The 20,318-nt window shown below is 48.0% G+C and overlaps 2 protein-coding genes across 10 annotated transcripts in view; one reads left to right on the forward strand and one right to left on the reverse strand.

Annotated features, from left to right (window-relative positions):
• The window catches only part of Tmem130 (transmembrane protein 130), a 26,373-nt gene extending 16,960 nt beyond the window's left edge, over positions 1 to 9,413 (reverse strand). The window contains exons 1-3 of the mRNA XM_021163843.2: positions 9,255 to 9,413; positions 3,009 to 3,314; positions 67 to 226 (exon numbers count right to left, since the gene is read on the reverse strand). Coding sequence (XP_021019502.1) covers positions 67 to 226; positions 3,009 to 3,314; positions 9,255 to 9,330 — 542 coding nt within the window. The 5' untranslated portion in view covers positions 9,331 to 9,413. The remainder of the gene's footprint in view (positions 1 to 66; positions 227 to 3,008; positions 3,315 to 9,254) is intronic.
• Positions 9,414 to 15,111: 5,698 nt separating this feature from the next.
• The window catches only part of Trrap (transformation/transcription domain associated protein), a 93,691-nt gene continuing 88,484 nt past the window's right edge, over positions 15,112 to 20,318 (forward strand). For 3 of the 9 annotated variants that reach the window (XM_029477034.1, XM_029477033.1, XM_021163533.2), the window contains exons 1-3: positions 15,114 to 15,284; positions 18,127 to 18,287; positions 18,657 to 18,706. In XM_029477034.1, the coding sequence (XP_029332894.1) occupies positions 18,188 to 18,287; positions 18,657 to 18,706 (150 nt within the window). In that variant the 5' untranslated portion in view covers positions 15,114 to 15,284; positions 18,127 to 18,187. Of the gene's footprint in view, positions 15,285 to 15,557; positions 15,761 to 18,126; positions 18,288 to 18,656; positions 18,707 to 20,318 lie in introns of those variants that run through there. The other 6 variants (XM_029477030.1, XM_021163529.2, XM_021163536.2 and 3 more) reach the window with 4 other exon arrangements.

Raw genomic sequence — 20,318 nt, forward strand, 5'->3', positions numbered from 1 at the left:
GAGAGAGAGAGAGAGAGAGAGAGAGAGAGAGAGAGAGAGAGAGAGAGAGAGAGAGTAAATGCGTACCCGTCTCCAAAGTCCCATCGGTAAAAGAAGGAAGCGGACTTGAAGAAGTCGCTTGGGTCATGGAGAAGAAAGGACAGTCTAAGACTTCTCTTGGTGATGTAGGAGTTCGGCCAAGACAGGGAGGTGTTCTGGGTAACGACAATGTTTCCCACAAGGGACTCTAAGAAAGACCAAGGGAGAGTGAGTTCACAAAGGTACAAGACAGAAAGAAGAGCCTGAGTTCACCTTGGGCTGGTGCAGGGCAGCCACTCCCTGGCTCAGCCTCCTCCAGCCAGCAGAACCACGTGCAGTGGGGGGACCCCGTGGATCTCCATCCTCCACCACTGAGATGCCCCAGTCACCCCCTGCTGGCAGTGACTCACAGCAGGGGCTAAGTGCTCAACCTGTGGCCCCGCCCCCACTTCCCTTTCACAGGGATACCCACCAGGAAACACACGTTGAAGCCAGACAGGATGCCCACCTGGGAGGCTAGGGCAGGAGGATCAAGAGTGCAAGGCTATCCTTGGCTACACAGTGAGTTAGAGGTCAGCCTGGAGCAACAAGGGACCTCATCCGAAAACAAACAAATAAATTTGCCTCAGAATTGAACACGTACAGACTATTTTTGCTGTTGTTATTGGACTCTAAGTAATAGAGCCTAAGAATTCCTTAATACACTGTATCAGACACTGAAAGGCATAAGGAGATAATGTAAAGGATACAAGAGGAACTGGGATGTGGCTCAGCAGTGAAGCAGTTGCCTAACACTCAGGCTCGGAGGTCCATCCCAGCACACACACACACACACACACACACACACACACACACACACACACAAAGTTGGAGGTAGAGCTGGAGAGACAGCTCAGTGGTTAAGAGTACTTGATACTCTGTTGCTGTAGCTTTGAGGTATCTGATGCCCTCTTCTGGACTCCATGGCAACTGCATCCATTTACACTAGGCGAGTATATAGATTAGTTACCTAATTCTGTGCTCGCTTTACTTTCTATATCATCTTGCGAGCATGAACAGTTTCGCTCTGGGCATTCTAAACTCACTGTAAGGGTTATGATTAACAATTCCATGAGCCGGGGCTATTGAGATGGCGCTTATCATCTCAATAGGTAAAGGCACCTACCATGGATGCTGACGATACGAGTTCAATCCCCAGGTCCTACATGGTAGAAAGAGAAAATCAACTCCTGCAAGTTGTCCTCTGACCTCCGCATGGACACCACAGCACAGGTACCCATGTGCATACACACCCTCACTAAATAAATAAATACTTACATAAATAAAAAGTAAATGTAGTAAAAGAAATTGAAATACTTCTAAAAATTAGCTGTGGGTCATAGGATATGCCTATAAATCCTAGCACTGAGGAGGCTGAGGCAGGAGGATCTTCTTGAGTTCAAAGCCACCCTGGGCTCTACAGAAAGACTTCCTCCCACCCTCGAAAATAAAAAGCACATAGATTGCTTGACACAGGGGTGCATGCCTTTGATCCCAGCACGTAGGAGGCAAAGGCAGGTGGATCTCTGTGAGTTCAAAACTAGCCTGGTCTACAAAGTGAATTTCAGGACAGCCAGGGATACACAGAGAAGCTCTGTCTTGAAAAACAAAAGCAAAAGCAAAAGACACAATTATTTCAGTGTCTTTAGTCAATCCCCTAAGAGTTGTGTGTTTCATTTATTTATATCTCTTTTTTCGCTATTGTAATCTTATGCATAAATCGTTGCCTAAATGAAGACTTACTTCCTGAATACCAATCCATTTCCACTGTAAACCTCAGGTCGTTGCTAGATCTGAACTCTGGTCCTCTCCAAAAGTCACAAGTACCCTGAACTATGGAGCCATTTCTCCAGGCCTGGCTCCTTATTTTATTTTATTTTTATTGTTTTATATAAGTGTTTTGCCTGTGTATGTGCCAGCTGCCTTAGGAGGTAAGAAAAGGGTGTGTGGTCACCTTGGGCTAGAGTTACAGGCAGTTGTGAGCTGCCGTGGAAGTGCTGGAAATTGAATCAAGGTTGTCTTCGAGAAAAAAACCAATGCTCTTAACCTCTGAGCCAACTCTCAGCCCTTCTTCTTTTTAAATAAAACCTTTTGATTACATTTATCTATTTAGTGTGTGTGTATGTGTGTGTGTGACTGTGTGTGCCTGTGTGTCTGTCTGTGTGCACTCATGTCATGATGTGTGTGTTGAAGTCAGAGTATAGCTTGCAGGAGTGGACCCTCTCCATCATGTGGGGCCTAGGGATCAAACTCGGGTTATCAGGCTTCGTGGCAAGCACCAGCAAGCACCTTTACCTGCTGAGCCATCTTGCCAAACCTATTTTCTGATTCTTTTTAACTTAATGAACAACCAAGAAAGAATTTATCTATGCTTGTAATTTGTATCTATTTGATTACCGTCAACTCTCAAGGCTGGATATTTTTCTCTGCACAAAGAACTTGGTAACAGGGGAAGAGGCTCAGTTGGTAAAGTGCTTGTTTTGAAAGCATGAGAACCTGAATTTGATCCCAAGAGCCCAGATTGATTGATTGATTATTGATTGGTTGATTGATTGATTGAATGATTAAAAAAAAAAAAGCTAGATTATGATGGTGGATAACATTTGTAATCTCAGTGCTGGGTCTTCCTGGCCAACCAGCTTAGTCTAATTAGTGAACTCCAGGCCAATGAGAGATCCTGTCCAAAAAAAGTAGATGCTTCCTGAAAAGTCTCAGAGTCTGTCTTCTGGTGTAGAAGCACACGAGTAAGTATGTGCATATGTGCACGCACACACAAACACACACCACACACACACACACAGAACAAGTACATACAAGCACAAGATTTGAAGGCAGGCCTGGTGTTATAGCTCAGTGGGAAGCATTTGTCCCCCCTCATATGTTTGAGGCTGAAAACATGAAAGATCTTGAAAGCAAACAGGTAAACAAGAAAAGTCCTCAGAGATCCTCACCTTTAATGGGGAGGAGTAGAGTACTCCTGGCTAACGGCTGGCACACCCAACAGTCGACAGCAGTGACCCAGACAGAGATTGGGAAGTCCCCAGGCACGCCGCCCACCACGTGGATGGTCGAGGTTAGATTCTTCTCAGTCTTGGCAGTGAGTGTCAGAGGTGTGTGGATCCAGTGGAAACGGTAGAGGTGGGTGTCTGCAGGCAGGGGCAGGCTGCCATTGTCCTTGACCTCCAGGCTGGCTGAGATGGTCACTTCGGTGCCCACGGTAGCAGGACCGTCAGCAGTAAGACTAAGATTATAGAGACCTAGGAGATACGTGCGGGGCGGGGTTCAGGGAGGTGACAGAAATCCTTCGTCCATCTTCCTAATCATCAGTTAAGCATTCTGTCTCTCGGTCACCACAGCCACAAGTGTTTAACAAGGATGTGGGGTTACCGGTCAATCTTCAGTAGGTACGTAGAGTATTTCTGTTTGCTCAGAGCTTCCTTTACCCTCTCTTCACATGTCAAGATAAAAAGAGCTTGCTTGGGCTGGGGGTGGGGGACAGGACTGGGTGTGGGCTGGGGACATAGCTTAGTAGGTTGAATGCATGCCTGGATTGAATAAAGCTCTGGATTTCATCCCTTTCATTCCACAAACCAGGGGGGCAGACACCCATATCCTAGCACTCAGAAGGCAGAAATGGGAAGTCCAGTAGTTCAGGGCCATTCTCAGTTACATAGTGAATTTTAGGCTAGCCTGTGCTATACAAGCCTGGTTTTGTTGTTGTTGTTGTTGTTGGTGGTGGTGGTGGTGCTGCTGCTGTTTTGGTTTATTTTTTTATTTTTTATTTTTTAATAAAATAACAGAAGAAAGGAAAAAAAAAAAGAAAAGAAATAAAACAAAATAATAAAAGCCAGCAGCCCCAAGGTTCCGTCACAGGCCTCTGGGTTTCTCTTTTCTGGGCACACCACCACCACCATTGACATCTCCACTCTATCTCACTTCAAGGGGTCCCATGTGCAGTCATCTGGATTTCTGCTCCATCCTGGCCCTGACTATGTATGCCCCACCGCTTGTTGTCCAGACAAGCTTCCAGCAGGGGATCTAATGGGGGCGGGGTCTAGATTCACAGCTGGGAAACTTCCACCTGGAAGCCAGTCACTTTTAACTTCCTGCAGTTGCAGGAGAACACACTAGTAAGCGCTTTTAATTGCAAGACTGGCCCAGGTGAATGGAGCTCTGTGAGTTTGTGACCAGCTTGGTTTACATAATGAGTTCTAAGCTAGCCAGGACTCATAGTAAGACTCCACTTCCCAGGATGCTCTGGTCCTTCAGTGTCCCTGTATGCTGGCTCAGTGGGTAAAGGCACTTGCTGCCAAGCCCCACTATCTGAGTTTGATCCCCGGGTATGCAAACACTCTACTGTAAACAAATCTAATGATAAAAGAATGCCTTTTCCACCTCCTGACCCCTCAGTGCTCTCCTGACAGGCTGGGGACACCACTGTCACTGACCCACCAGCACACGGAATGGAATGACTGTACTTTTAATTCCCAGAGGACAAAGGTCCTATGCTTCTCTATTGTGTGCAGCCAAGTACTTAATATGTGATAAGGAGCTGGGGACATAGCTCGATGGGTAAGAGTGCTTGCTGCAGACACATGAGAATCTGAGTTCAAATCCTCAGACCCACTTAAAAAGCCAGGCTCGGCCGGGCAGTGGTGGCACAGGCCTTTACTCTGAGCACTCGGGAGGCAGAGGCAAAGGCAGGCAGATCTCTTGAGTTCAAGCCCAGCCTGGTCTACAGAGTGAGTTCCAGGACACCAGGATAACCAGGGCTATATAGAGAAACCCTGTCTCAAAAGACCAAAAACCATAACAAAACAATAAGCCAGGCACCTACCTGGGCAGTGGGGACAGGAGGATCTCTCGAGCTTGCTGACCTGTTAGTCTAATGGGATCAGCAAGCTCCACTCTCTATTGTTTAAATTGAGTTAAAACCAAGAAACGGGTCTCAAGGTCACATTAGCAAAACCCCAAGTGTTTAATGCCAACCATATGTTGTTAATGGTCAGTATGAGGCAGTGCCCGAGGTAGAGAGAATCTGAGGAAGACATCCCAGGTCAGCCTTTCACCTGTACGCACATGCGGGCACGAGCACCATTGAGCATACCCGTGCACACAAACAAGCTGTATGGTGGTACTTCTGAGCCACGTGACTCCCAGAGAGGACGATGTAGCATAAGGTCCAGGTCGCCTGCCTGGCACTGTCCCAGAAGACTGCTCACCCTTCTGTGTGCCCCACCCCCACAGGTGCTGGGGTTACCCATAACTGAAGGGCATGCTCCCTCTCTGAGGGATTTCACAGGACACTGGATGAAGTCTTCCATAGACCCAGGAGAGGAGTCCATCTGCAAATGTCCATTTACCCTACAACGGCATTCTGGATTCCCACTGGGGACTTGGGCTTCAGTGCTTTCTGTTCCTTGGCTCCGTGTTCCTATTATGAATTCCTTTTCTTCAAATTCATTTGTTGAGTTCTAAAGCTGTTTGAGTCAAGAGACTAAAGGCACGGGCCACCACTGCCGTCCAAAATGGCATGGGGTTGAGGGTTCATATTGTCAACATGATGGGATTTGGTTTAGTTTTGATTTTGAGACAAGATCTCCATGTAGTATCTCTCTCTGATTGTCCTGGAACGACTGATGTAGATGGAGCTAGCCTTGAACTCACAGAGATGCAGTGATTATCAGTTGCCATGGCTCCTGCTGCTGTGTCCTCCTTCCCTGATATGATTGACTGTACTTTTGAATTGTGAGCTCACTGAAACAAACCCTTCCTTAATCTGCTTTTGTCAGGTACTTTGCACTTATCTATTTACCGTGTGTGTGTGTGTGTGTGTGTGTGTGTGTGTGTGTGTGTGGTGTGTACATGCAGGAGCACACTTGTGTGCATGAAGTAGGGGGTCAGGTTTTTTTCCATCTAATATATGGGTTCCAGGAATCAAATTCAAATTCACATCTTCAGCTTTGGCAGCAAAAGCCTTTTGTCATAGCATATAGTACCCAGGCAAGTCTGTAATACAAAAGGCTTGGGCTACTATTGTTATTCTCGGGGGGGGGGGGGGGGGGGGGGGGGGGGCTATCATTCCTCCCTTTTGTTGGCAGGCAGCATCTTCCTTTTCTCAAGGGCTCTCGANCCCCCCCCCCACTTCCCCAACCCCCCTCTCCCCCCCTTCCTCCTACTCCAGTTGAGGAAGAACAAGGACCAGCAAGGCTCTAAGGTGGCAGGGACACTAAGCCGTAAGTTAATTGCCATCCTGCATCTGCAGTGAGATCGGGCTGACGCAGATCTGTTGCCATGGAAATGAAACTGCTGGCTGGAGAAGAAGGAGGGCCCCGCTGAGGATGTTGTTGCAAATGGCGGCCCAGCTCATAGGAACCCCCACCAGCCCTGGCTGGAGGAGACTACAATGGTCTTAAAAGACAGAAGCTGGGCTAGAGAGATGGCTCCGTGGTTAAGAGCCCTCGCTGTTCTTTCACAGGACCTAGGTTCAGTTCCTGGCGACTACTATTGGACAGCTCACACCTGTCTGTGACTCCAGATCTGGATCCTGGGACTCCAATGCCCTCTTCCAGCTTTTACAGGCATTGACACACATGTGGACATTGCATTCACAGATAGATGTGCATCCACACTAACGGAATAAATTTAAAAATCAAAAAGAAATTAAAAACAGGAGCTGCACTGGGCATGGTGGGGAATGTCTTTAATGGACTTGGGAGGCAGAGATATGCAGATCTCTGTGAGTTCAAGGCTAGCTTGGTCTGCATAAATGAATCCTGTGCCAGTTGGGGCTATTTAATGAGACCCATCTCAAAACTAAAACAAAACACCACCAATAGCAAAAACATCCAAAACAGTAATAACAGATTGGAAGCTGGGGCTGAGAGTGTAGCCCAATTAGTAGAATCACTACCTAAAACCCATGCTGCCCTGAGACCTGCGCCCAAGCTAAGTGTGGTGGTACAGGCCTATAATCCTACAACTCTGGAGGTGGGAGCTGGAGGATTAGAAGTTCAAGGTCATCCTTGGCGGTATGTGTTTGAAAACAGTCTCTGAGGTTACGTGAGACCCTGTCTTTAAAAGGGGGTGGGTGGGAATCTGGACCCTTCCAAGGTGACACTTCCCTTCTTCCTCCGGGTCTTTGGGAAGTATCCAGGACATCCAGGCTAAAGTGGACAGTGAAGACCACTACCACGTGAGGCTGAAAGAACCAGGTCCAGTGCATCCCCTGCTACTGTGCTCACCTGAGGTCATCTCTCCTGTTTGGGAGCCCAGATGAATACACAGCCTAGGAACACAGAGCACAGCCACCCAGGCAGGGGCTTAGGGGCAGCCTATACAAATACCTTCAAGTGACTTAGAACTAAGTGTGCTAGAACCAGAGACAACAGCCTCAGCAACATGGCCCCGGTTTCCCTACATGGTTTCCGGGCTCCATTGTTTTCCCATGATACATGTGGAACATTCTAGAAAATGATTACTGAGGCCTTTTCATATAGCAGGCCTTTTTGTGCAGGCAGGCAAAAAATATTTGCCAAACACAGCTCTGATGGTCTGAATAACTCAAAAATCCACTTGTCTCTGCCTCCTAAGTGCTGGGATTAAAGAGGTGATGTGAGGAGGATAAATAATGAGTTCAAATCCATCCTTAGCTACATAGTGAGTTCTAGGCCAGCCTAGGCTATATAAGACCCCATCTCAAAAAAAAAAAAAGGGACTGGATTGGTGACAGGTACGCATAATCCCAGCACTGGGGAAGCTGAAGCTGGAGAGGTCACGTTAGAGGCCTGCCTGGGCAATTCATGAAGGCCTTGTCACATCATAGAGTGTGACATGGTGGCACATGCCTTAACCCCAGTGACTGGGAGCCTGAGGTAGGTGGATCTCTGAATTCAAAGACAGGATGGTCTACAGAGTGAGCTCCAGGTCAGCCAGGGCTACACAGAGGAACCCTGCCTCAAAACAAACAAACAAATGGTTGTGTGTTCCTTATAATTTAAGTCACATAACTTCTAAGCACATACAACCTAATGGACCAGGGTGTCCATTTCTAGATGAGTTCCAGGAAAATCAGGGCTATACAAAGAAATCCTGTCTTGAAATGTAAATAAATAAATAAATAAATAGTTGTATATTTCTTGAAATTTAAATCACATAACTTCAAGGCACATACAACCTAATGGACCAGGGTGTTCATTTCTAGAGGAGTTCCAGGACAATCAGGGCTATACAAAGAAATCCTGTCTTGAAATATAAATAAATAATAAATAAATAAATACTTGTATATTTCTTGAAATTAAATCACATAACTTCAAGGCACATACAACCTAAAGTACCAGGGTGTCCATTTCTAGATGAATTTTATGGTGGATTTCCAGGAGAGGGGTTGGGGGTGGGGAGTGGGGGTAGGGTGGGGGGGGGGCTGCAGATGATTTTAAAAATGCAAAATTCCCACAAAATCCTCGAATTCTCGAATTGATTCTAAAAACGCAGGTTTTAAAATTTTTTTTTAATTTACTTCATGGTTCCCGCTGTTCTCACAAATCTACGCCAGGCCCCCTCTTCCCCCACTACTCTTTGAATGGGCTGTGAAAAATGACTTTTTTTTTTTCTTTTTTGCAGCTGCTCACAACCCACCGGTCTCAGACAATTCTTGAATCCGGATCATTTATTATTCATAAAATGGGGTAGGAAGGTTGCGTTGATCTTTTCATCACGGAGAGATGGGTGCCTAGTGAGCCTTGGAAAAACCTGTCGGCTCAGGATCCCCCTTTTTAAAAAAAAAAAATCATTCCCAGGGAGGAAATGGCAGACTGGCTCTGTGGACTAGTACCCGTGCCACCCCTTAGCCAACGTAATCACGGTAGAAATCTCTAGAAAAAGCAAAAGCGCTACCCCATGCAGGCAAGGGGGCGGTTCCCCCTGGGGATGGCTGAGGCGCGATGGCCTCTCTCAGCCCACCGGGGCTTCCCTGCATGCATCCATGCTCCCTGCTCCTCCCCTTGTGAGTACCAGTCTTGAGCATCGGGATGAATGCACATCCCAGGGCAGAGTGATGGAGGTAGGCATCGAGGGAGAGCAGGGAGACACCCCAAGTACCTGCGTGACTTCTGGGCAGAGGGGCAGAACGCACCGAGTCATCTCGGTAGCTTAGGTTCTGGACAGTACTGGACAGTTCCAGGCGGGCTCTGACTTACCTGCCGCCACCCTCGCCGGACCCAAGGGCAGGAGGCAAGCGAACCAGAAGACGAGGATGTCGGTGGCCTTGGCCATGGCGAAGCGTGGATACCGAGGGGCGCCGGGAGGATGCTCAGGGAGCTGGGTTGGAGCTCCGCAGTGGCGGCTCCGTCTGGTTGTGCGTGGAGACGCAGCGCTCGCCTGTCCCCGCCTGCAGCCACCTCCGCCCACACAGCCCTCCCCGAGAGTCCCTCCCCTCTAGGGAACACAGAGGCCATCCTTGCTTCACCAGGTGCGCATGCTCCCTCCAAGCATCGTGCTTCTGTACGCCTCAGAGCCATCTTTCCAGAGATAAGGTCTTTTCACTGAACCTTTAGCTCACCAAGTTAACAGACCGACGATCAAGGAGCCCCGGGAATCTGCCTACCTCCATTCCCTCCCAGCGCCGGGACCTCAGATGTTCACCACGCCGCCTGACTTTTACATAGGTTTCTGTGATTCGAACTCAGGTCCTAAAGCTAGCGCAGCAAACAACCCACCAAGCCCTAACCCTAACCCTAGCCCTTAATCTCTTTCGCTGTCCTAAATTTTCACTACTTGGTATACATTTTGTACTTCCAGAACATCTACATTCAAACTATTTACAGTTCCTCGGGGATATATGCACAGACTTAGCTGTTGTTGACTAATTTTTTTTTTTTTTTTTTTTTTTTTTTGCTTTTTGAGACAGGTTTTCTGCTGCATATCTAAGGCTGGCCCAGAACTCACTTTGTAGCCATTGTATAATTTTCTTCTTAGGAGATCGACCAGGCACCTCCCTCCTACCAAGGTCCAGACAAAGTTTTTCTTTGCATGGGGTCGGTTCCCCCTCAACCCGTTCCCCACCCCAGCTTCTGTTAACCTTCTACAATCTATATACTGTAGTACTTCCCAGGGCCACAGAGCCCACAGGCAATGAGGGCAGAGTTGCATACAGCTGGCTGAGAGGTTCAGGAGAGAGCAGCTGAAAGAACAAAGGAGAGTCCAGAGAGTGATCTTTCCTAGTCTTCTCCTTCCATGAGGGAACCTCAACAACAAACAAGTCTTGAAGGTCACCGGCAGGTAGTTGCAGCTTCTCTGATAAAAACAACGACTGCTAAGCTCAGCAGACCCAGGGATAGCCTATAGGTTATGGCTAGTAGAACCTCAATCATTTTAGCAGTGGCCCGTTAGGGCTAATTTAATTTTTCTGCATAGTAGACAGCTCATGCTTATTGATCCATCTACCTATCTCTGTACATGTGTGTATGTATATGTGTGGAGTTGAATGCATGCTATAGTGTATGTGTGGAGGTCAGAAGATGACCTGCAGGAGAAGTGTCTCCCCCTCTACTACTTGGGTCTAGAGGATTAAACTTGGGTCCTGAGGCTGGGCTGCAAGCCTGCCAACTCATCTTGTTGACCCCCTTCACCGATTTTTGTTCATTATGACCTTTTGAAAGCAGGGTATTCTGTCTGCTGGTGCTAGCAAGCTGGTATAATTGTATATCTTTTGGTCACAGATGGCAGACACCTCAGGGTTCATATTCCTACTGAAGCAAGATAGAGAGGCAGTGACAATCCTGGCAACATAAGAAGGGGTAAGGAGTTCTCTCAACTTAGGGGAGAAGCATGAATTCCTACATATCTGTATATAGAGCGTGTATACTTATATATGATCACACACATGAACAGTAAGAATTTAAGATATTTTAAACAAGGTTTATTTATCTAATGCACACTGTCACAGTCTTCAGACACATCAGAAGAGGGCATCGGATCCCATTATAGATGATTGTGAGCCACCATGTGGTTGCGTACCTGACTTCAGGCACCCACAGAGGCCAGAAGAGGGTATTGAGTCCCTTGGAAGAGGAGTGACAGGCAGTTGTTTCTCTAGCTCATACTATCAATCTTTTGAGATGAGAGCCACCCAAATGGTAGATATGGCTAATGCTAAGGAAATTAATTGCTTACTCTCCCCAAGGAGTCTAGACACACACTTGGTTATACCCTACTTTGTATGGCTCTCCTTTAGGAAGCACATACTCCCACACAGATACGTATTTTTTTTCTTCTAACCACCTCTCTATTTTCTATAGTACTAAGCCTATATTAAAATATTTTTAACAAGGGGCTGGGGCTCAGTGGTTAAGAGCATTGACTACTCTTCCAAAAGACCCAGGTTCAATTCCCAACACCCATGGCAGCTCACAACTGTCTGTAACTCCAGTTCCCAGGGATCCGACACCCTCATACAGATAAAAAAACACAATGTACATTAAAAAAAAAAAAACCAACAACAAAAAACTTTAACAAAATCTCCAACTCAGGGCAGCAAGACAGAACAGTGGGTAAAGGTCGACAACGAAATTCCATCTCTGGGATCCATATGATAGAAGGAAAGAACTGACTTCTATAGGTTGTGGCGTCTTGCTGTGGCATCTTACCAGTAAGTCTCAATAATTTGTTTGTTCATTTGTTTGTTTGTTTTTTTAACCAACTGATTGTTGTGGCACGCCCCCTTAATCCCAGCACTCCACTCGGGAGACGGAGGCAGGCCGACCTCTGCGTTCCAGGCTAGCTTGATCTACAGGGTGAGCTCTAGGACAATCAGGGCCACACGGTGGGATTCTGTCTCAAAAACAAAATCTCCAAATCTATTTCATCATAAACTGGTGGATACTGACTGATCTCCTCCTCTTCCTCCCCCTCCTCTTCCTCCCCTTCTCCTCCTCCTCCTCCTCTTCCTCCTCACTTTGTAGACCAGGCTGGCCTCAAACTCAGAAATCCTCCTGTCTCTGCCTCCTGAGTGCTGGGATTAAAGGTGTGCGCCACTACACCGGGCTGACATTCTTCTTCTTGTAGAACCCATGAAAGCCTGTTCACCTGAGTCTAGGTCCCTAAAAATCTGGGGACACTCCTGAGGCTCCTGTGTCTTTTTTCTCCTTACAAATGACACAACTACACATTGTCCTTTAATGGAAATGTCACAGAAGAAAGTGAGGACCGGTGAGTATATGGTATGCCTCTAAATCCCTCCTCTTCTCTGAAAACTCCCCCATCGTATCCGCCCCACTCTGGCACAAGTCTCTGCAGGGATAGATAGTGTATCTTCTCCCTCTGAGGCCAGACAAGGTAGCCAGATTGTACGGTGGGGAGAGAACCGGGAGGAGTGGGCAGCGATTGGGATGTAAAATGAATAAATAAATAAATAAATAAATGATTTAATAACAAGAATAAACTCTAGGTAAAGTTAAAAAAATTAAAAGAATTAAAAGTAACATATATTAAAGAAAAACATTATCACAAACTTGGGTGTCACGGCATTTTTTCTTTCTGAGTGCAAAGTCTACTGGGCCTCTAAATTTCTATTCCAATGTAGCTTTGGGAGTAAACACATCCTGCCCAGAGGGAAGTAGCTAACTGCCTTGCAGCCCTTCGCCTACCTACAGAGACTGCAGGCAAGCCCAAATTGAGGATGAAGTCCAGGGCTTTTTCAGTGCTCCAAGGACCACTGCAACCAGTGATGCCTCAGTTGAGTAAGTAGGACTTGGTGTCCTTCAGGGGAGCACGTTCCAAACAGGCAGATGAACGTCAAAAGAACTGAGACAGGGGCAGTATTGGTGGTTGTCAAGCACAAGAAGACCCTAGTAACACCAAAAAGGTGATCTGGCCGGTTTGGCAAGCAGGCAGGCAGGCAAATAGGGACAGAGGTCACTTTGGATGAGCTGCAAAGGTTTTGAAGGATTCCTCCCCCTTCCCTCCAGACAGGACTCCCCTGTGTAACAAAATCCTGGCTGTCCTGGACTCGCTTTGGATCTTGGCTGTCCTGGACTCTCTTTGTAGACTAGGCTGGCCTTGAACTCACAGAGATCCACATGTCTCTGCCTCCTGAGTGCTGGGACTAAAGGCATGCACCACCATGTCTGGGGCTTTCATAGGATTTAAAGCAGAGAGACTTAATCTAATTTACCTAAAAGGGATGAGGTTGACCCAGTCCCTGACCTGGAACTCAGGGGACAAACAAGTAAACCCTAACCAATTTGAATACCCTGATAGAACTATGCCAAAAGGGAGGAGGCTGATTTTGTCAATAACAGAGGTAAAACCAATCATGGATGTGTATGATATGCAATTAATTAGTTAAATGCTGAAATTTATCAAAAGATAGATTTGTTTCTTCTTTTTTCTTTCTTTTTTCCTGTCTTTCTTACTAGGCAGATCAAGTTGGCCTCAAAATTCATAGGGATCCTCCCAAGAGCTGGAATTAAGAGTGTGTACCACCACGCTGGACATGTTTTCCTTCTGTAAAATGTGTTTATTATTACTATGTGTGTTCATGTCCCTGAGTGTGTGAGCGTGCCTGGGCACCCCTGTGCACGTCAGGGGACTTTGCACAGTCAGTTCTCTTCTCCCTTCACACGGGTTTCTTAGTTTCTACTCCACAGCAGTAATGGGGATAAACATTAACATGAAGTTAATGGAGTGAAGACACTGTGTGCAACACTTCGCCTGCCGAGTATTGAGATTATAGTTAAGAGCTCCTGCAGAAGGAAACCCAGGGCTTCCTGTGTGCTAGACATTCTACCCGCTGGACTACAACCCAGAGAGTAATCTACTGAGCAATCTCACCTGTCTTATTTATTTATTTATTTATTTATTTATTTTAATCTTCCAAACAAAACAAAAACAGCTCCCAGGGCACTGGTTTGATCCCTGTTTTAAGTCTTTCTCAAACTTCGGACATGCTACTTTTGGAGGTGATGGCCCAACATAAACTTTATTGGCAAACAGACTATTTCTTGCAGGAAGGAGGGGAAAAAAATGTCATTAGAAACAATTTCCCACATTCCCAGCGTTTCAGCTACTGCTAATTCTTCTGTGGCAACAATAAACAAATACAGGAGTGTGCTTTCTCCCTGCCGTCTTACCTCCAAGGTTATTTTTCAGGCACAGTGAAATCTGTTTATTGCCGAGTGCGAAAATGTATCAATTTAGGATCAGAACACTAAGACCCTGGTGGTTCAAGCTTTCAGAGCAGGAACAGGAAGTTTCAGGATATAAATACAAGGAGCCTGGAGGTAGTGGGGTTTAGGCCATCGCTTACACTGTGTTCATCAAAACCGGGTAACTATGGTTACCGAGCTCACTTCACTGTTGTGGTTGTCACAGAACCTACTCGGTAGTGTAGAATTGATAGAGTTGTCCCTTGCAAAGAAAGACCTTCGTCCTCATCTGGGTATCACAGGATACCCCTACTCCCCACCATGTTTCTTCACCGCTCTGGCTTGGCTTGAGGTCTGTCACCTTCCAATTTTGTCTTGAAGGGAGGGCATCAGCTACAAGCGGGACAAATGTAGTTGTCTCAGGGTGACCTAGCAGCATAACACCCGAGCTTGCCTTTAAGCCAACTGGATGTCAGTCTATCTGCCCCTATCCCAAAAGCTTTCCTTGCCTCTTTCTGCTTTCAGGAACTACTTCACTCTCAGGCGGCTGATCAGCAATAGAGCGCTGGCCTAGTGGATGTGAAGCCCTAAGTTCAACACCCACCATTGCTGGAAGAGGAAAAATAAAATCTCAGGGAAGGAAGTCCTTAAGGACACACACACACACACACACACACACACACACACACAGAGTGAACCAACTGGAGAGGTATTTCGGGTGTCAATCACCCTTCAGTCTCGTTCCTGCGAGGAAAAGGGACACGGGGTTGGGTGTGGGGGCGATGACGAATCTTGAAGCTGCAGCAGCCCAGAGCCCCACCGGCCTAGGTGCTCAGCAGATAGGTCACCCAGGCGATGATTTAAAAGGACAGCACGCCCACCCAGGCGGCAGACCGCCCCTCCCTGCCCCGCTGCCCGCCCAGGCCGCACCCACTTGGGGGCGGTGCGCCCGAGCTTAGTTCTGGTGGGCGGACGCCGCGGCTTTAAGCCGGGGCGGGACTGAGCGAGGAGCAGCAGCGGCGTCGGCGGCGAGAGTTCTTGGGGACTCGGGCCCGGATGCTGGGGGCTAGTCGGCAGGTCCCGGTAAGCGCAAGGGAGGGCGGGCGAACGGTCCCGGGAGATGCACGCGCGTGCGTGTCTCAGGCGTGGGAGAGAGTCGGTGCAGCACGACGGCTCCACGGAGAAGTGGAGAAGGCTGTCCCTGCTTGACCGAGGTCCTTCCGGCCCCACAGGAGCCCTCCTAGGCTAGATCAGCCACACTGCAGCATTTAGTCCTCCGCGGCGCCGGGCTGCGCTGGAGCGGATGGAGGGACGCGCAGCGCTAGCGGCCGCGGAGGTTGGCCCTCGGCGCTTGCCGTAGCTCAGCGGCCTGCTGGGGGGCAGTCGCTGAGAGTCCCGGGAAGGACCGGTGACAAAAGGAGGGAACCCGAAGGCCGTTTGCGACGCGAAGGGATTGAGTGAGGAGTCGAGGGGGCTGCGGCACCCCACCAAAGCCATCCTGGCATCTGCGGGCCTCCACGCAGGCTCCTGGCTCTCTGGGCCAGACGCTGAGAGTGAAGGTAGCGGCGGCTACGGCGCCCCCTGGCGGCCCGGAGGCGCGGTGTCCATCCAGCCGGGCGTCGTGGGCGGGGCGGACCCGATGGAGGACGGCGGGCTGTGGGGCCGTTTGCCTTTTCCTTACCTGGGTGGGGACTCCGTGGGCTCGAGGGCATCCAGGCCTGAACCCATATCCTCTCGAAAAGCTCAGAACCTCCTTCTAGAATCCACAGGCGGATAGGGTAGCCCCTTGCTTTCAGGTTCTTGGCCCAGGGAGAAGCTAGGCCTGGCCCCTGGGAGGATCGGGTGGGAGCTCGGAAGTGGCACTTTTACTGAGTGGCGTATAAAAAGGGGATTAAGTGACGCAAAAGTTTGCGCAGATGTTTGGACTGTAGCTCAGAGGGTAGAGTGTCCTCCTAGCACACCAAACCCTGGGTTCGATCCCCCAGAACCTCCTAGCCCTGGAGTGATGGTACACAGGCCTGTCAGGGGTCGGGGCTGGAAGCTCAAGAATCAAGGCCATCTGTACCTCAGCCAGCTCCTCCTACCGGAGCTACACAACGCCTCCACAGCAGAAAAGCTAGATAAAAAGTTTGGCCAGGATTAGGGCTTCTGTTTTGTTCTTAAGAAGGCCTTGACCCTGAGTCTAGTTAGTAGTCGTGAGTATGAGGGACCTCCAGTGTTTGAAGGAGGAACTCTGATAGGAAAAGCAAGAGTTTGCCAAGTCACGGTAGCAAGGCTGATAGTATCCTTAGCTTTTCTCTTCTCTCCCTACGAACAGGGTCTCTGGGACTATGTAGGCCTGGCTGGTCTAGAACTCACAGAGATCCACAGAGTCCTGGGGTTAAAGGCGTGCACTGGCACACTCAGCTTTTTATTTTTTAAGCATTTGCTTGTTTGTGTATGTGTGTTCGGCATGCATGTGGAGCTAAGAGGACAACCTGTGGGACTCAGTTCTCCCCCTCCACCCTGTGGTCACATATCAAGTCAGGTCTCCAGGTTTGGCACCAAGTGCTTTACCTTATGAGCCAGGAGTCAACGTTCCTGTTTTCCAAGTCACTGTGGTGCTTTTAAAGTATGCTTTGGGGCCAGTGAGATGGTTCAGTGGGTAAAGGTTACTTGCTGCCAAGCCTGATGACCCGAGTTCAATCCCTGAGACCCACATGGTGGGTGGAAGGAACAGACGTCCCACAAGTGGTCCCCTGACTTCCTCATGTGCTGTGTGGCACACACCTTCTTCCGCCCCAGTTAAGTAAATGTAATGATCAAAAGCATGCTTTGTGTTTTGTGCCTCGACCGTAGATAAGATCCACCGGTCTTTGAGGTAGTGCTTAGGAGAATAGTTTATTATTTATACAATACCGGGGGATAAAAGCCAGGACAAGGCTCTACCATGATGTAGTGTGTATATTTTCCCAAGGTCTCAGGTAACCCTGACTAGCTTAAAATTCACTATGTAGAACAGGCTAGCCTCTTGTCTCCTGCGTGCTGGGATTAAAACCATTTGCCCCCATGCTTAGCTGCTTTTGTATTTTCTTAAACTGGTTGGGATGGGGTGGGGGGGAGTATTGAAGGAGAGTAGTGTTTCCCGATGGACGCAGATGATGCAAAAGGTGTCCTGAAGCACTCCTGATTGGTTTGTTTTGTTTTTTGTTTTTTGAACTCTGCTGTTGTCATTCATTTATGTGTTAGTGACTCCTTCCTGAGTACTGGAGAACTGGGTAGAGATTGCACAACTACAAAGATTCAAACACTTCCTGCTCCCCCCACCTCCTCCGCAACACTTTGGAGATAGTGTCTTGTGTGTCCCAGGCTCCCGTCTGTACTTCTCCGGTGCTGGAGAGGTTGTGGGATGACACCCTCCGCTTTATGCAGGGCTGGGAATCAAGGTCAATCATAAACATGCTAGGCAAACCCTCTCTCCACTGAGCTACAGCCCCAGCTCTCCCTCCATTCTGCACAGCTCGTTGTACAAAACGTTTGTGTTGCGATCTCCTGGTTTGTTGAAAGGAGGATATCTAACGGGAAAGAAACGCTTCCATGCCGAAGAGAACGATGTTGAAACAGTGGATTTGGGCTTTATGTGGGCACACTGTCCAAAACAAAAACAACCCACAGAAAACAGTGATTTCCGCAAATCCTTTAGAGGTTGGGCAGTGGAACAGCTCAGCAGGCCTCGGTTCCAATCACCAGCCCTGATGACCAGAGTTCGAGTCCCTGGACTTCTGTGTGATTCCTCTGACCTCCACACATCTATTGTGGCACAGGAATCTCCCCCAACACAATGAAAATAGGAATGTAATTTTAGAAAGGACTCAGGTAAAATCTTTCACAGGTTACAAGCTCTCCGTGTCCCTGCAAGCTGCTGACGGGATGTCTCTCTTCACAGGCTGGATAAACTCATGGACTTGGCAGCTCAGGCTTGAGAAAGAAACAAACTCAGAAGAAAGATGGCGTTCGTTGCAACCCAGGGGGCCACGGTGGTCGACCAAACCACTCTGATGAAGAAATACCTTCAGTTTGTGGCAGCTCTCACGGATGTGAACACACGTGAGTCTGTCCTTTTTTGCACACTGAGATGAATCGCAAACCTTAGTGTTTACCCTTGGTCTTTCCCTGTCTACCTTGTGGAGAAGCACAATGATGAACAATACTGCTGGAGCCACAGAGAGGCACAAGTGTGTGTGCCAGATTGCCTGTGTGTGTGTGTGTCCTTGTCTGTGCATGCACACGTGAGTCTGGGAGGATGGATGTGTGTGACTGGTGGTAGGGACCTAGCCATGTGCCATCTTCTGGGCTGTGACAGTCAAACTGATAAGATCTGATTGCTTCTCTTCAGTCCTTAAATCCAGTGATTTTTTTTTTTTTTGAAGCCTCCTTAAGGCAGTTTCAATGAGCTGACTGTTTTGCTATTTACAGCTGATGAAACGAAGTTGAAAATGATGCAGGAAGTCAGCGAGAACTTTGAGGTATGAGCTCCCCCCCCATCCCTCCCTCTCTCCTCTTTTTGTTTAAATTACACTTATTTTAGATCTGTGTACGTGCTGACACATGCCATAGGTGCTGTGTGCTTGTCACAGAACAATCTGAGGGAGTCTGTTCTTTCCTTCCATCGTTGTGGGCCTGGGGATTGAACTCTGGACATTTCAACAGCCCTGCAATTCCCTCTGTTATCCATGCTTTCTCCTGTTCTTGCTGTCAATGTTTTTACAAATATATTTTTATTATTGTTGCTGTATAAGATGTGTGTGTGTGTGTGTGTGTGTGTGTGTACATGCTACCATGGTGTTTACATGGAAGTTGCGCCAGCGTTGTGAAGTGGTGCTCTCCTGCCTTTACGTGGCTTCTGAGTATTGAACTCAGGTTGTCTTGTGTATTTGGTGACAGCTTGACCTGCTGAGTCATCCTGCCAGCCCTGTTGTCAGACTTCTGTCAGTTCTATGTATCATTGTTCTGCGTTGGCACATTTGGAGAGGGGAGCACAGACGTACTGTGGTGCACGTGAGGCATTGGCTTTCTGCTTTCCCCTTTACCTTTACGTAGACTCTGGGTATCTTCAGGCTCGTGTGGCAGGCACTTCCATCTCTCCAGCCCTGTCAAGTCTATTTTCTTTCTGACTCAGAGGTTGTACTGGCTGGTTTTGTGTCAACTTGACACAAACTGGAGTTATCACAGAGAAAGGAGCTTCAGTTGAGGAAATGCTCTCATGAGATCCAACTGTAAGGCATTTTCTCAATTAGTGATCAAGGGGGGAGGGCCCCTTGTGGGTGAGACCATCTCTGGGCTGGTAAGTCTTGGTTCTATAAGAGAGCAGGCTGAGCAAGCCAGGGGAAGCAAGCCAGTAAGGAACATCCCTCCATGGCCTCTGCATCAGCTCCTGCTCCCTGCCCTGCTTGAGTTCCAGTCCTGACTTCCTTGGTGATATGCAAGTGTAAGCTGAATAAACCCTTTCCTCCCCAACTTGCTTCTTGATCATGATTTTTGTGCAGGAATAGAAACCCTGACTAAGACAGAGGTCATTGATAATAAAGGCTGTCCTGTCCTGGCATACTCCTGTAATCCCAGAGTGGGAAAACAACAGCAGGGGGATTGGCAGGAATTATTCAACACCAGCCTGGGCTATAGTGTGAAAGGGTTTGGAAAGAAGGCTGTATTTTTTCTAAATCTATTTTTTACTTGTATGTGTATGTGTTTGGGCAAGCTGAGAACAATTCACCTTCCTCAGGCTTGGCCATAAACAGTCTGAGCCGTTTACCACGCCCTAAGGCATCAGTGCAAATTCAGAACGGAGTTTGAAACTTTGTACAGAGTTCTGCCCATCTTCCTGGTGAAGAGGCTCAAGGATGTGTTTAGGAATGTTGGCTTTGTTTTGGCTGCTGTAGCATTTTTGTTTTTAAGAGGGGGGCTCTCTTACATGTTTTCACTGGGATGCATTCAAGTTTACCTTGTGATTCGCTATGTTCAGATGTTAGCTCTTCCGACATAACGGGTTGTCTGTCATTTCTGGTACTTAAGATGTCGGTGACCTTGAAAGAGCAGTCACAGCCGGGCGTGGTGGCGCACGCCTTTAATCCCAGCACT

This window comes from Mus caroli, chromosome 5, assembly GCF_900094665.2.
Source record: "Mus caroli chromosome 5, CAROLI_EIJ_v1.1, whole genome shotgun sequence".
Taxonomy (NCBI): domain Eukaryota; kingdom Metazoa; phylum Chordata; class Mammalia; order Rodentia; family Muridae; genus Mus; species Mus caroli.